We start from the raw sequence: 13,906 nt of genomic DNA on the forward strand, positions 1-13,906 counted from the left end.
TTCACTGTTTCCAATGGAACTGACAAAATGAAGAAAAAGCCTGTCAAATGAAGAATATGACAGCAGACATAATTATTTCTAGCACTAATCAGCTACTAATGAAATGATAGCACTGAATAGTAGCACTACAGCTACCATTAACATTATTATAGCTGCTGTTACTGCTGCTGCTGCTGGTATCATTATTATTATTGCATGGTGGTCTTTCCCCCTGGTTATCTCTTGCTCTCTCTCTCTTTCTCTCCTGGTCGCTCACTCTCTCTTTCTCTCTGTCTCTCCTGAACCCAACCGATCGAGGCAGATGCCCGCCCACCCTGAGTCCGGTTCTGCTCAAGGTTTCTGCCTCTTAAAAGGAAGGTTTTCCTCATCACTGTCGCTTGCTCATAGTGGGAATTGTTTGGGTCTCTGTAAAATAATATTATAAAGAGAAGGTCTAGACCTGACTTGAAATGTTAATATAAATGATATGCTGTCCATACAAACATTGGAGGCATCATAGCAATTTATTGATAAATATAAATGTGCATTATAGTTATATAGATAAGGGCGTCCTGGTGGTCAAGGACACAGGAAGCTGAATAGTCAGGAGAGAACTGTGAAACTGAAGAAGAAGACAGCTCTTGATGGATTGTGTCCCAAATCAAATTCTCTCTTTTCAGTTCAGTTAACATATTTTTCCTCTTTACAATGAGCCTGTATGAGACTATGTGTCCTGTTACACCTTCTGTGTACTGTAACTAAGAACACTTACTCAAGGACAGTAATTAAAGTACAAATTTGAGGTACTCAAGGGAGTATTTCGAATTTCATGCTATTTTCTACTTCTACTCCACTATAATTTAGAGGGAAATAATGTACGTCTTCCTCCAAATTTATTTGACGTCAGATACTAGTTATGTGACAGGTTCAGATAGCAAATAAAAAAAACAGATGAACAGCCTTTTTAATATGATGCACTGTTATAGATTAAATTATTCAACAACAACAGTACTTACAAATTAATGCATCAAGCTACAAATACAGTGAGACTTGGTCAGGATGCAGACTGTGTCTTAATATAGAGGAAATGTTTACTCGGCCTGATTCCTTCTTCTAAACAGGAACTGAAGAGAAAAGCTATGAGTTTTGCTGCAGTGCCACCTTCTGTCTTATTTAACATACTGCAAAAGGAAAAACATCACAGTTCTATGTATCAAAGTAAAAGGCAAAAGTTTAAATTAGTTTTTACAGTCGAATACAGATAATATTAGTATTACTTTCTTATTTAAAGTCTTAGCTCAAGAGACATCCAGTCACAGCAAGATGTTAGTCTACAGATACTTTATGATTACCATGTATTTTCTTTTCTGTATGTTGTGTTTTAGAAAATGATGATAGTGTTGACTAAAATGCAATCAGTGGGTGTATATGTTACATGATCTTTTTTCAAATATATATTATATAAATAAGATAAAATCAATATTGGTAATAATCAATTACTTGTATATGTATATATTTAATTTAACATTTCACCACCAAGAATTAGGGTTTTTTAAAAGTATTATTTTGCCATCAAAAATGTAAGAAAAAATGTCACCTTCATAACTAGAAATAGGCATGGTTACTCTCCACATTTTTGTTTTTTGTTCATTACATATTCAACAAAACAATAGTCCGCTAGTTTTTAACAATCAATACAATATTTCTGACAAATGTGGTCAAACCTGAGGTTGTACTCAGAAGGACTCATGTCCCTCTGCATCTCAGCTGATTAAAACCGTTGAAAAATAAAGAAAAAAATCACACATGCTCTTCTCTCTGTATCTCCCTGATGTCTGTTCCGACTGCTCTCACCTATTCTGCTTTTCAACTAAAGCACAGAGATGCATATTGTTTGAATGGATAACATCTGGCTGGAACTGAAGTGTACTCAGGTAGACAGTCAGCACAAGATTCAAATCCAGTGATTTGGCTGAAGCCTGATTTCCCCATCCAAGCATGGAGACTGAACAGTTTTTGAATGTAAAAGATTTGAATCTTTCAGATGCAGAAGAGGAGAGCCTCTGCACCACACATGACTTGATTTGGGTCTGTTTTGTTTTCATTTGTTTTAATTAGATGTGCTGACATGAAAAGCAAACTGAAGCCAAGTCAACACTATGGTTTGTTGTGTTTATTTTTTAATACTCCACCTTTTGAGTGTTTCTGATCACTTATAAATGTGAGTTTTCAGCATAATTATAGCATGCTTCTCCAAAGTAGAGTAATGTCTGGTCTCTTATTTGCATGAAAATTTTAATGAGTGAAAAATAGGGATTTCAGTTAAGGGTAGAGCAGAAAAACTAATGAAAAGTAGTCAAACACAAAGAGATAATGAGGTGTCTGAGGAGGAGAGGCATCAAGGAAGAAAAAGGACAGAGATATGAACTTTTTGGAAATCGTGGACATGTTCTCTTAGGAGAAAAAAAACCATCCATAGCACTTTCAGTCACATCTCCATGTGGACTGTAACTGCAGGTGTGGAGAGGTGCTACTGACCAGCGGGGTATGGTGAGGTGTGTCTATGTGGGAGTGACCAGGTATGCAGTTGCTATAAAAACAGAGGGACAGCTCCTCAACAGCCACTGACCACTGCACCACAAACTGACTTGGCTACTAGAAGGCCTGCAATTACACATTACTGACTTGACGTGAAGACAGGACCAGTCATGGGGAACAAGAGCGGCCCTGAGCTCACACTGTCCTTCCTGCTCATTACTGCTCTTTGCTTGGAGGCATTAATCATACAAAAGGTCATATACTTGTCATCTAAGGAGATGACCTGGACAACTGCGAGACAGTACTGCCAGAAGCACGCCATTGACTTAATTACTTGGAATGTAGCGTCCAAAGTCCAAGTGTCTAGGTGGATGGTCTCTGAAAATATCAGCCAAATCTGGATCGGCCTACATAGAGATCCTCAGGAGAGCTCAGCCTGGAGGTGGATAAATATCAAGTGAGTATCCTATTTGAGATTATCTTTATGCTGATTTCAATATCTTGCAATGTAAACAAGGTAAAATGCAGTTGCTATGGAAGATATCATTTATTTGTTTGTTTCAGAACTGGAGTAGGGGTTACAGGAAACGACGTCTCATGGAACTCCAAGTGGGCCGATGGGCAGCACAGCGGTCACTGTGCAGTAGTGGGAGATGATCAAATGTGGTACAGTGTTCAGTGTTCAAGTGAATATAATGTATACTGTTTGGCAGAGGAAAAAATTATTTATCATGAAGTTACCTTAAGCTGGTACAACGCTTCTCAGTTTTGTCAGGATATGGGCACTAGCCTCGCAACCATCACCAAAAAAAGCAAAGGTTTGAGTCATAGTGGCTGGATTGGACTGTACCAACAGGATGGTCTCAACTGGGACTGGATCGGAGATTTGCCATCTGACTACAGGAACTGGGCACCAAGAGAGCCGCTCACAGCAGACTGTGGTTCATTTAATTCTGTCAATGAAAAGTGGTACAGCAAAAAGTGCTCCGAAAAGCTTCGGTTAATATGCTATTCTGACAACCTGGTGGTGGTGAATGAGAACAAGACATGGGAAGAAGCCCTGCGGCACTGCAGGAACATGAAAGCATGTACCTCCTCCTGCACACACCACTACGACATCCTGAGCCTGCCATACTTGTATGAGTACAGCTATGTCAGAGACCGGATCTACAGAGCCACGACGGATGAGGTGGGGACGGGAGCAGGGTGAAACATTAAGCAAAGGAAATGGTCCTTTTTACTCAACACTCTTGAAATGAATCAAGTTACTAAAAAGATTTGTCCCATACAGTATTACCCTCCATTCTTTGTCACATGTTGCATATATCTATGGAGTTCAACCAAAGACTGATGTTCTCTTCTCTCAGTTTATTTTAACAGTTTTTAGAGAAATAAGAAATGCAGAAATAAGACTTTCCAGTATTTCTCAATTAAAAAATAACATTAGAAGACAATCTGGAAAATAAACAGCACAATTTTTGTCTAACGTCATATCTTAATAATTACATTTATCTTGCAACTCCTTGTGCAAGATAAATGTAACGATTAACCCCTTCCTCTATAGACTCGAATGACTGAGCTAGACTGAAATAATGGAATTAAATAGTATAAGAATTTTTTTTTGAAATTAAATCACTAATTTAAAAACAGAATAGGGAAATATAATTAATAAGCTTTTTTTTTTGCTTTGGGTTTTGTAATGTATTATGTTAGTGGAAATCCAATTAATTTAAGTGAATTATAAATGCAAGAGTCCATATTAAATGGATTGCTTCGCTCTCCTCTTGTCCCACCTTATCTTTTACTGGACATCTTCTGGTTTGTTGTCACTGTGTTAAACATAAAGTCTTTCATCTGATATACCAACCTTATTGTTCTATACTTAGTTAACGTGCAGCCTCCTCAACTAAGCATGCATAAGGTGAATGAAAGTGAGAGTGAGTGACCTGCAACGCTTATCTTCTGTTTCTCAGGTTTGGTTGGGGCTGCGCTTCCTGGGCGGGAAGTGGTGGTGGAAGAATGGAGTCAAGCTGGACCACCAGGGGATGCTGGCAGAGTGTCCGTCACAGCAGAACCGCTGTGGGACCCTGTCCAAATATGACACAAACAACTGGATCACCAGGGACTGCACAGAAAGAAGAAACTTTGTCTGCTACAAATATAAAATATAAGATGAATAAATGAATGAACTTGGTGAAGTTTAGGTTTAAAAGCTTTTTAGTGCTCCACAAACAATACCTGTTTTGTGTGTAAGTTATCAGATTGATTTTTCTCTACCTTGGGTTCAGGTTTGGAGTTTGCTGTTCATATTTTATAATGATGATTTCAGGGTAGTTATAATAATTTCTGAAAATATAAGATGAGATAATTAAAAATACATATTTCCTGCTGATTTTCCTGAAGGGTGAGAAAGAATATTACCTCATGGAGGGACTGGGGATGTCATTTGACTTTCTTTTTCCTTTATTAAAACCGTTTTCCGATTTCACACATTTTAGTGCTTGTATAATCTTTACTGTAGCAATTCAAGTGACCAGGACCAATCATAGACATAAGACTACTGTAATCTATCCTGCTTTTCATTTAAACTCTCATCATTAATATGAAATAATTACTGGCTCTGCCTGGATGCCTGTCAGCTACTGTACTGCTTAATGTATTGTTTATTTAATTTTATTGTAAATTTGCTGAAAATTTATATAGAGTAGTAAAGCTGTGAGTATTTCATAAATCAAAACAACCAAAATGATGCAATAAATGCATATTCACAAATGCATATAATAAGGGACTGTCTGTTGTTCAGTGTTGGTCTGTGTTTTTGCAACAGTGTTTGTCACACAGTGTCCTGTCGGAGTTTATCATCAGACATTTGACACATTTCAGTTTAACAACCAACTGAAAGTAGTTGACTTTAGCCTGCAAAAATATGTGAAAATTCATATTTTTAAAAGCCTTTTAATAGCTATGAACTTCCTGTTTTCTTAATAAACACAGACATAAATTATTTTGATGGATGCTAAAGAGCTGGAATCCTACTGCTTGATAGATTCCGCTGTAACTTGATGGGGACAAAGTTCTGCAGGCATCAGAAGATGAAAATATAGATGAAACAGATAAGACTGTTGTCTATAGATCTATGATTGTAACATCAGAGTCTGACCCAGTACCAGCCTCATGATGTTGGTGATTTTCAGTTGGAAAAGCCTTGAGGTTAAAACTACAGCATACATTTTCAGATGTCAATATTACAGTCAAAAATCTTGTTCAACAACATTGAATTACTGTATTTCAACATGTAGTGAATCTAAATAGTAACTGAAATGCTGTTACAACAAGTTCATACTATATGCAGCAAATATAGATATACAACAAATTTGAAAACAAAACAAAAAACACATTTTCAAAAATACATTAACACAACAACGTTTCACAAAAAGGAAAGGGTAGGGACAAAATTCCTTGTTTGCGATTAGACCCCTCAGACTCCCTCAGATACACTGACTGACCATGTATCTTAACACATATCTGTATAGTATCATGGGGACAACTGTGACAATTGTAATACAGTCTATGAAGCTATTCCTATTTGAGCCACATGTTTCTGTGCAAAAACCCATTTATACAACCAAATACAGCCATGCCAAAGGATTCAAATTTGTCATACTTGACATGTCATAAGTTATTTGGACAAATAGAATACATAATTTTGCTGCTTCAGTTTGTGTGACAAAAGAAGGGACATTAGAGGACAGCAGAGCATCATCTCAGACCTGAAATTAGTGTACAGTGTATTTATCATGACCACATTCCTTACCTAGACTTAAATTTCCCTATTCTAACATTTATATATTATTTTCATGTCTCCGATTTTTTAAATAAAAAAAACAATGAAAAAATGCTCAACAAAATATAACTTAATATGTGTAGTAATTAACTAGCCTTAGAAAACACTGAGCAATTAAAACACTTGGTCCCATTTTTATATTCTTCCCAGCTGAGTTAACAAACAGCTTTAGTTGAGTTCTACAAGACTCATCCAATTGCAATGTTCATCACTCAGTGCTTATTTTGTTAGCTCTGGGCCCACTCACTCTAGCTTGTCAGTTTAGCTTAGCACCTTGTGACACTACACAGAATGCATACGACGTGATTGTCAGTGGTGTACAGTGGTTCCACAACAGTTTTCAATTTCATCTTCAAACCTCAGTTTTGCACATTGACCATACGCGGCCCAGCGAAGTTGTATTATTTAAATCTACTCATGGCATCACAAATAACTCGGGAGAAATACCTGAAGCTGGGAAGAGTTGGACTGTATTGTATGTTATCTAAACCTACATGTTCTGCTGTAAGATTTCCCATCCAAAGCTTCCGAAATGGGTTTGACTGCGCTCCAAACAGTGCTGCAAGATGCGGAACACTTTGATACGTTCCTACCGGTGCAATTGTCGGAGGCATTTTCGGGTGGACCCAAGCGTACTTCCGCTTGTCATTCAACGAGACCGTAGGAAAAGATTCTACTTCTTCTACTTCTCTCATTTGTTCGTACATTGGTAAGTGTCAAGCTCTGTTTTACAGCGGCTTTCATACGGCTTCGATGTTAACTCAGTGAAATATAGCTTTGTGTTTAACCACCAAAGGGACAAACTATCCTCGAGACTTGTGAGCGGACGTTAGCTGTAGCTTCATGTCTACACCGGTGACGGGATTGTAGCGTAGCTAGCAAGTGTACAGATTTCCTTAATGATATTACAAGGTTTTATAGCTCTGTATATCGATTGAAACATACCTTTGTTAAAATTTGACTCGATGCTGACAGATTAGTTATTTCCTGACTAATGTCAATCATCCTGTTAGCCTGTTTGTACCTGTGTAGCTTCAGCAGTAAAATGTGCAGGAGTCAATGTAACATCATCAAGTACAGCTGCTGTTCAGAGGACATGAACAAAATCAAGAATTTTATTAAAATATACATTCATGTGTTACAATAGTGCGAAATAATTGATTAATCAACAAGTTTGATAATCGATTAATGTCAAAATGTGACCACCTTGTCACAGTTTTGTATCATCGCAATTGAATATCATTTGGGTTTGGTCCCACAGAAGATGACATTTGAATGTGTCCCGTTGGTCTCTGAGAACTTGTCAGGGGCTTCTTTCAATACCTCGGGACATTGTTTTGCTTAAATGGCTCTGTATTAAAAACCTGAAAAATTAAATCTCTCTCTCTCTCTCTGTCTCTCTCTCTCTCTCTCTAGGGAGCTGAATTTTGTGATCATCATGACACTGTTTCACTTCGGGAACTGCTTTGCTCTGGCATATTTTCCTTACTTTATAACATACAAGTGCAGTGGCCTGTAAGTGTCTTCTTAATCAGGGATCTGCAACATGGGCGGTGAATGATGTGTGACTGTATACTGTATGACATCCATCAGTCCGGCCATGGACATGTGTTGTAACAATGGAAAATTAATATGATGGCAAATTTTTATGTCATTATTAACACTTTTTTTTTTTGTCTATCGCTGTGTTGTAACAACATATGCTGAGAGACTAAAAAGATCTGTTAATAATCTTCTTAGATGTTTGGGAGGGGTTCTACATAATCCTCTTAGAACTGTGTGGTATGGTCTTGAATTTGGCAGGAGCTTTGCTTAACAGCATGTACTTTTTAATTGACTATTATTGTACTCATATCTTTAAACAATTACATCCCTAAATACAAAATTTATGCCTGGAGTGTCTTATCTGATAATAACCTGTTACATAGTGTGTTCTGTGCCTACTAATTTTACAGTTCTACCATTTAACTCTGTGTGTTCATCCTTTAGTTCGGAGTACAATGCCTTCTGGAGATGTGTCCAGGCTGGTGCAACCTATCTGTTTGTCCAGCTCTGTAAGGTGAGTACATGGAATAAAATTGAGAAAATTGACCAGGGCAATTGCAGATTAAACAGAAACTATAACATCACTATCTTCCTTGTGTTTCGGTGTGTATAAGGAAGTTTTCTTTCTGTGCTACAGATGCTGTTCTTGGCTACGTTTTTCCCCACATGGGAAGGAGGAGCTGGAGTTTATGACTTTGTAGGGGTGAGTGTTGAGCTGCACCGTAGTAATATCAGGAACGAAGATGAACATTTCTGTCAAATAAAATAGCAGCTTGTGTTGGAGGCTGAAATATGGATGCCTGTGTTCTCCAGGAATTTATGAAGGCAACAGTGGACCTGGCAGACCTGTTGGGCCTCCATCTTGTGATGTCACGTAATGCTGGTAAAGGAGAGTACAAGATCATGGTGGCTGCCATGGGCTGGGCAACAGCAGAACTTGTCATGTCCAGGTAAGCGGTAACACTGATCCTGCAGAGGAAACATTACCTTCATTTAATCAAATTATTGTACACATCTAAACATTGAATCTGACTGTTTGTGGTTCTTCAGGTGTCTTCCTCTGTGGGTGGGAGCCAGAGGGATTGAGTTTGACTGGAAATACATCCAGATGAGCTTTGACTCTAACATCAGTTTGGTAAGTAGCTGTTCTCTTTCTGCTCTCTCATTTCTCCACTCTGTCTGCTCCTGTGTTTCCAATCCTCTGTCTTCGACTTTCATTCAGTGTGTTTTCCTTTTATGTCTGCCACTCACCTCTGTCCTCTGCAGTTTTTTTTCACATTCACTCACCTCATTGACAGCAGTGGTCTACAGAAAAGATCACAGTAATTGTCTTGTCTTTAGATAAAAAAAAAATGGATTTCAAAACATTTCCTTCTCAATGTGCTTCCTCTTTATCTATCCATAGGTCTGTAATATCATATATAGCACCAGAGTATGTTAAAAAAAATGATCTGTGACTAGTGATTATTATGCCTGCATTTATAGGTCCATTATATTGCCATGGCAGCAGTGGTGTGGATGTTTACACGATATGACCTTCCCAAGAGCTTCAGGCTGCCTGTTACGGTGCTTCTGGCTCTTTGTGTCTACAAGGCCTTCTTGATGGAGTGAGTCTTACACACTTTTACACACACCTATATACTAAACACGGCCATATACACACCTGCAGACCTACTACATGCAGTACTCAGAAAGGCAGAATAATAGTGTGTATTCAGTTGGAAAATTTAATTCAGCCAGGGTTGACCACCGTCCTAGTGGCTGTGCTTCACTTGTAAACCACAGGATGGCACTAGTTAACAACAACAACACAAGCAATAATAATAACTTGAAATGATTTAAGAACTGTACATCAAAAAATACATAAATGGAAGTAAGGGAAATGCATTAAAAAATAACTACATATATTGTAACTTGCAAAACCTGATGTACTTAAATTGTCTTTACCAAGCTCCTTCATGTGTTTTGCTTGATTTAAAATGTATTATTAGCACTGATATGTGCTCACAAGAAAATCTTTTAAGGTGTTGGTGTTTTGCATAAGGAATGATAGACCAACAAGAGGGCTAGCAGATCATTTCATTGAATTACCATTTTCTAAAAGGATTCATTGTGCTTTCAGTGTTGGTGGCTGGAGTTGACCACAGCTTGCAAACAAAATACCACCATCAGATACATGCCTGCTTACTTGTGTGGATTATTTGTCTGGATGAATTTATTTAAAATCTATAGACTCACAAATGCATGAACAAATGGAAAATATAGAAATTCTAAAATCTCTGATAATCAAAGTTTTGTTGTATATGGGCAGAACGAACGTGTCAGTTTGCAACTAATGAATATGAATGTGAGTGTTGTTCATTCTGGCAAGAGTTAACAACACTCACACACTAGAAGCTGGCAGTAGTGAATCAAAAAGCTGTTTGCCAACTGCCAAAAAAACAACAGAAGAATTACTGTGTACTGAACTGTGTTTTGGTTTTACAGCTGCACTGCGGCTTTACAGCACCCGGCATATGTCAGGTGACTAGTGTTGGCAATACAAACATCACAGCTACTGGTGCTGCTGAAGTCACTTCGTACGAATATTTGAAGGAATTTTTTGAACAACTTAGTGCAGATTCCAATGGGAAAAATCTCACAGCTGGGACTGAATAAACAGCCACATCTGTAATGAATTTGAAATGACATATCGAGTTGTAGCATTCGACCAGTCTTTTGAAATATCTGCGAGTGAATGATGATCCCCAGAAATCATTAAGAAAGGGTAAGACCATGAAGCAACAGCCACAAAGTTCCTCCACCTGAGTCATACTCACAGCATATACACATAAAACATACTCACATTGTTTTTCTTGTCTTTTAAAAGTAATCTCTGTCTGTGACTCTGTAGTATTATACAGTAATTCATGTAGTTTGAGGAGAGGCAGTGATTCTTCTGAAGGTAGAGGTTCTACTGAAAACGATTTTTTTGTTTAGAAAATAAAGAATTGAACATGTAGTAAATGTGTGAAATAGTTCATTCTTTTTGGACTGTGAACTTTGTTCAAATTCAAAATTGTTGAACTATGAAGTGAACTAATTCATTTTAACCTTTGCGAACTGTACTTTGAGTAAGCTCTTGTGAAGTGTGACCTTGTACAACACTGTAAATGGATGACCAGTTATCTGAACTCTGTTGAATCAGCTCTTATCTGAATACTTATCTGTTGCTGTCATATATGGTTGCAGCAATGCCAATGCATTGTTTTGGTCTTTAACACTGTAGCTTACATTATGCTTCTGTCTGTGCCTTCAGGTTGTTTGTCCACGTCTTCCTCTTGGGCAGTTGGACAGTGTTGCTGGTCAAAGCCGTGCTGACTGGTGCCATCTCTCTCTGCTCTCTGTTTCTCTTCGTCACCCTGGTCCACAGCAACTAAGTAAACCTCAGCACCCTGGGTTAAGCCTTCAGCAGTCTTTTTGGTCCACAGTGTACCTGGGTTGTCCTAAATCAGAAGCTGACCCCTGACACCATATCAGTCTTAGTATTACCAAACAACACTAAAGACTGCTGGGAAAATGCTTGTAGATATTGAGTAGCTGGTCTGGTGTGATGTACAAAAAAAGGCTGATGCACAAGCCGCCAACTGGTGAGCTAACCTCTTCTTCCAGTTTGTTTTGATGAGCCTGTATGGTCCATTGATGTCCATCAGTTAAAAGTGCAGGATGAATGGTGACATCAGGATGCTTCTGTAATATGATTGGCTTCCCTAAGCTCTGTTGGTTTTGTGAAAAGGTGAATTTTGTATCTGAATGACCACAAATGAAATGAGACTTTATAAATAACATTTCTTTTCTATGTGTTGTCCAATGAGCCATCGTAAATGCTTAGGTTAGATAGTGAAATATACTGAGTGCATTTATATCAGATGAATGACAGTGATAGTTCTTTGATAGTTCATTATGTGGCCCCAAATTTATCAATTTATTTATATACAAATAAATATACAAGTAGTTAAAACAAAACTTTAGCAAAAGTTTTCTAATTATTGAAGCAATTTTCAAAAAGATTTAAGGTTTAACTTAAAAACTCATCAGCAGTATGAATAAACTGAGGTTCACTCAGCATTATGACATTGTGTTGAATTGTAAACATCTGGGATTTTGACATAAATATCTTTTGTCTTACCTCACCGTCAGTGTCTTGATTGGTCAGACTGTAAAGACTTAAGTGCTTGTTGGGAAAGATCTGCCATATTTAAGAAAAGACGTGACTTTATATTGTTTCCTTTGACATCACAAACTTAATCCAGAGACAGATTGTCAGAGCAAGCGTTGTATTTTTCAGCAATGGTGTGATCTGACCGGCGGTATTTATCTTGACAACTGAAGTTCAAGATATTAACTGACTTCAGAGCATCTCATGTCAGTTGAGGGGAGGAAACGCCTGTTTCTGGATGCCTTTTGAATAACTTTTCATTGATGACCATTCAAGATTTTGTCACCTCAACATGCTGAAATCTAAAACCAATACTACCACCTGTTAGCCAAAGAGTATCTCCAATATGTCGAACATAAAGTGTGGCTCACTGCAGAAGGTGAGTTTGTTTCTGCCATTTACAGATGAATGGCAAAAGGTATTAACTGCTCCCACACTTCTACTGTTACACTTGACAAGGGACAGATTAAGTCCTGAGCAGGGGGATTGAGAGAGAGAGAGAGAGAGAGAACAACCTGAATATATCTCATGGGAGCAAGGGAATGAAAACGTCAAAGGAACGTAAAAGAGGTTAAAGAATTTGATTTCGAAAACACCTTTTGTGCTCAACAACAGTGAAAAGATTGTGAGTGGAGGCAGGAGATGAAGGATTACATTTTAAAAAAGTGAACAGAGTAAGAAGTGGAGGGAGTGTCTTTACTTGAACTTCACCTTACCTCACCTTAAGTTAGTCCTACGGCCAAGTCATCTCAGTCATTTCAAGTCATTTCCTTATGATGGTGACGGATGTTAAGAATAAGGATGAGAATGAGATTAAATGTGCAATTGCTGCAATAAATATTTGCCACTTGCATGAAGGCAACAAACTTCAAATAAACATGGTCACGTCTTTTTTGGTTTGCTTCTCATTCCACAAAAAGTCTACAAGAAAGTGACTGCAATTATTAGATTAGGAGAAATTCAATTCTCAACCGCCTGGACTGCTGCAGAAATCTTTATTTCTGAGACAATGTAATTCAAATCCAAGTCGTGTCGTGAATAAAACTAGTTAAAGCCCAGAGGTTTTGCACCGAACACAGGACCACGTTTTTAAAGGTAGTGCCTCATTTCAGCAGTGTTATTTATTAAAAAAAGTCATGCTGCAATCACAAAGCTAGGCCCAGTGTTTAATGAGCTTTAGTTCGTCTTAATGAGGGTTTATTTATGCCTACTATCACATTAGTCAGTGAAGACGTTCCATTCAAACAAACACAAAAAACATTTTTCCTTCTATCAAATGGGGACAAAGGGCCACAAAGGAACCAGACAGAAATGATGCTCTTGGTACTCTGCTTTTATCTCACACGATCATCTTTTTTCTCAGACACTATAAAAATAAATAAATAATAATAATAAAAAAAGAGAGCACAAAGGGAAAGGTCCTAAAAAAAATTGACATAGTTCAAGTAAATCTGTGTGTCTCCTCTGCTGATTTACTCTACCATCTTTTCACACACAATTTATCTGCCTACCCCCTTTCAGTTAGTTGAACTCACCCTGCCTGGATTTTCTCTGCCTCTTTCTTTATCCCTCTCTCAGCTGGGGCCTCTGGGCTCCAACAAGGCTCTCATTATTAAAATGCCACAATGGGCTTTACTGTTACCTAACACACACACACATACATACCACTTTCTCTGTCCATACATTATTGTTTGTGTGTGCTGGCTGAAAAAAACATGCTTGCTTGAGTCATTGACATTAGCTTGACCTGGTGAATTCCAGAGAGAATAGTTGAATAATTAGTGTAGGAGTAGTAGTGTGAC

At 37.9% G+C, this 13,906-nt stretch overlaps 1 protein-coding gene across 1 annotated transcript; it reads left to right on the top strand.

The window, feature by feature from the left end:
- Window positions 1-6,984: 6,984 nt before the first annotated feature.
- tmem147 (transmembrane protein 147) lies at window positions 6,985-12,078 on the top strand. Its single transcript, XM_022753430.1, has 8 exons — window positions 6,985-7,070; window positions 7,778-7,876; window positions 8,351-8,420; window positions 8,544-8,609; window positions 8,720-8,856; window positions 8,957-9,041; window positions 9,392-9,513; window positions 11,205-12,078. Exons 2-8 carry the CDS (start codon window positions 7,800-7,802, stop codon window positions 11,323-11,325), a joined length of 678 nt encoding a protein of 225 aa, XP_022609151.1. The 5' UTR covers window positions 6,985-7,070; window positions 7,778-7,799; the 3' UTR covers window positions 11,326-12,078.
- The last annotated feature ends 1,828 nt before the right edge of the window (window positions 12,079-13,906 follow it).

Source organism: Seriola dumerili, unplaced genomic scaffold, assembly GCF_002260705.1.
Source record: "Seriola dumerili isolate Sdu_G_001 unplaced genomic scaffold, Sdu_1.0 BDQW01000191.1, whole genome shotgun sequence".
Classification (NCBI taxonomy): Eukaryota; Metazoa; Chordata; class Actinopteri; order Carangiformes; family Carangidae; genus Seriola; species Seriola dumerili.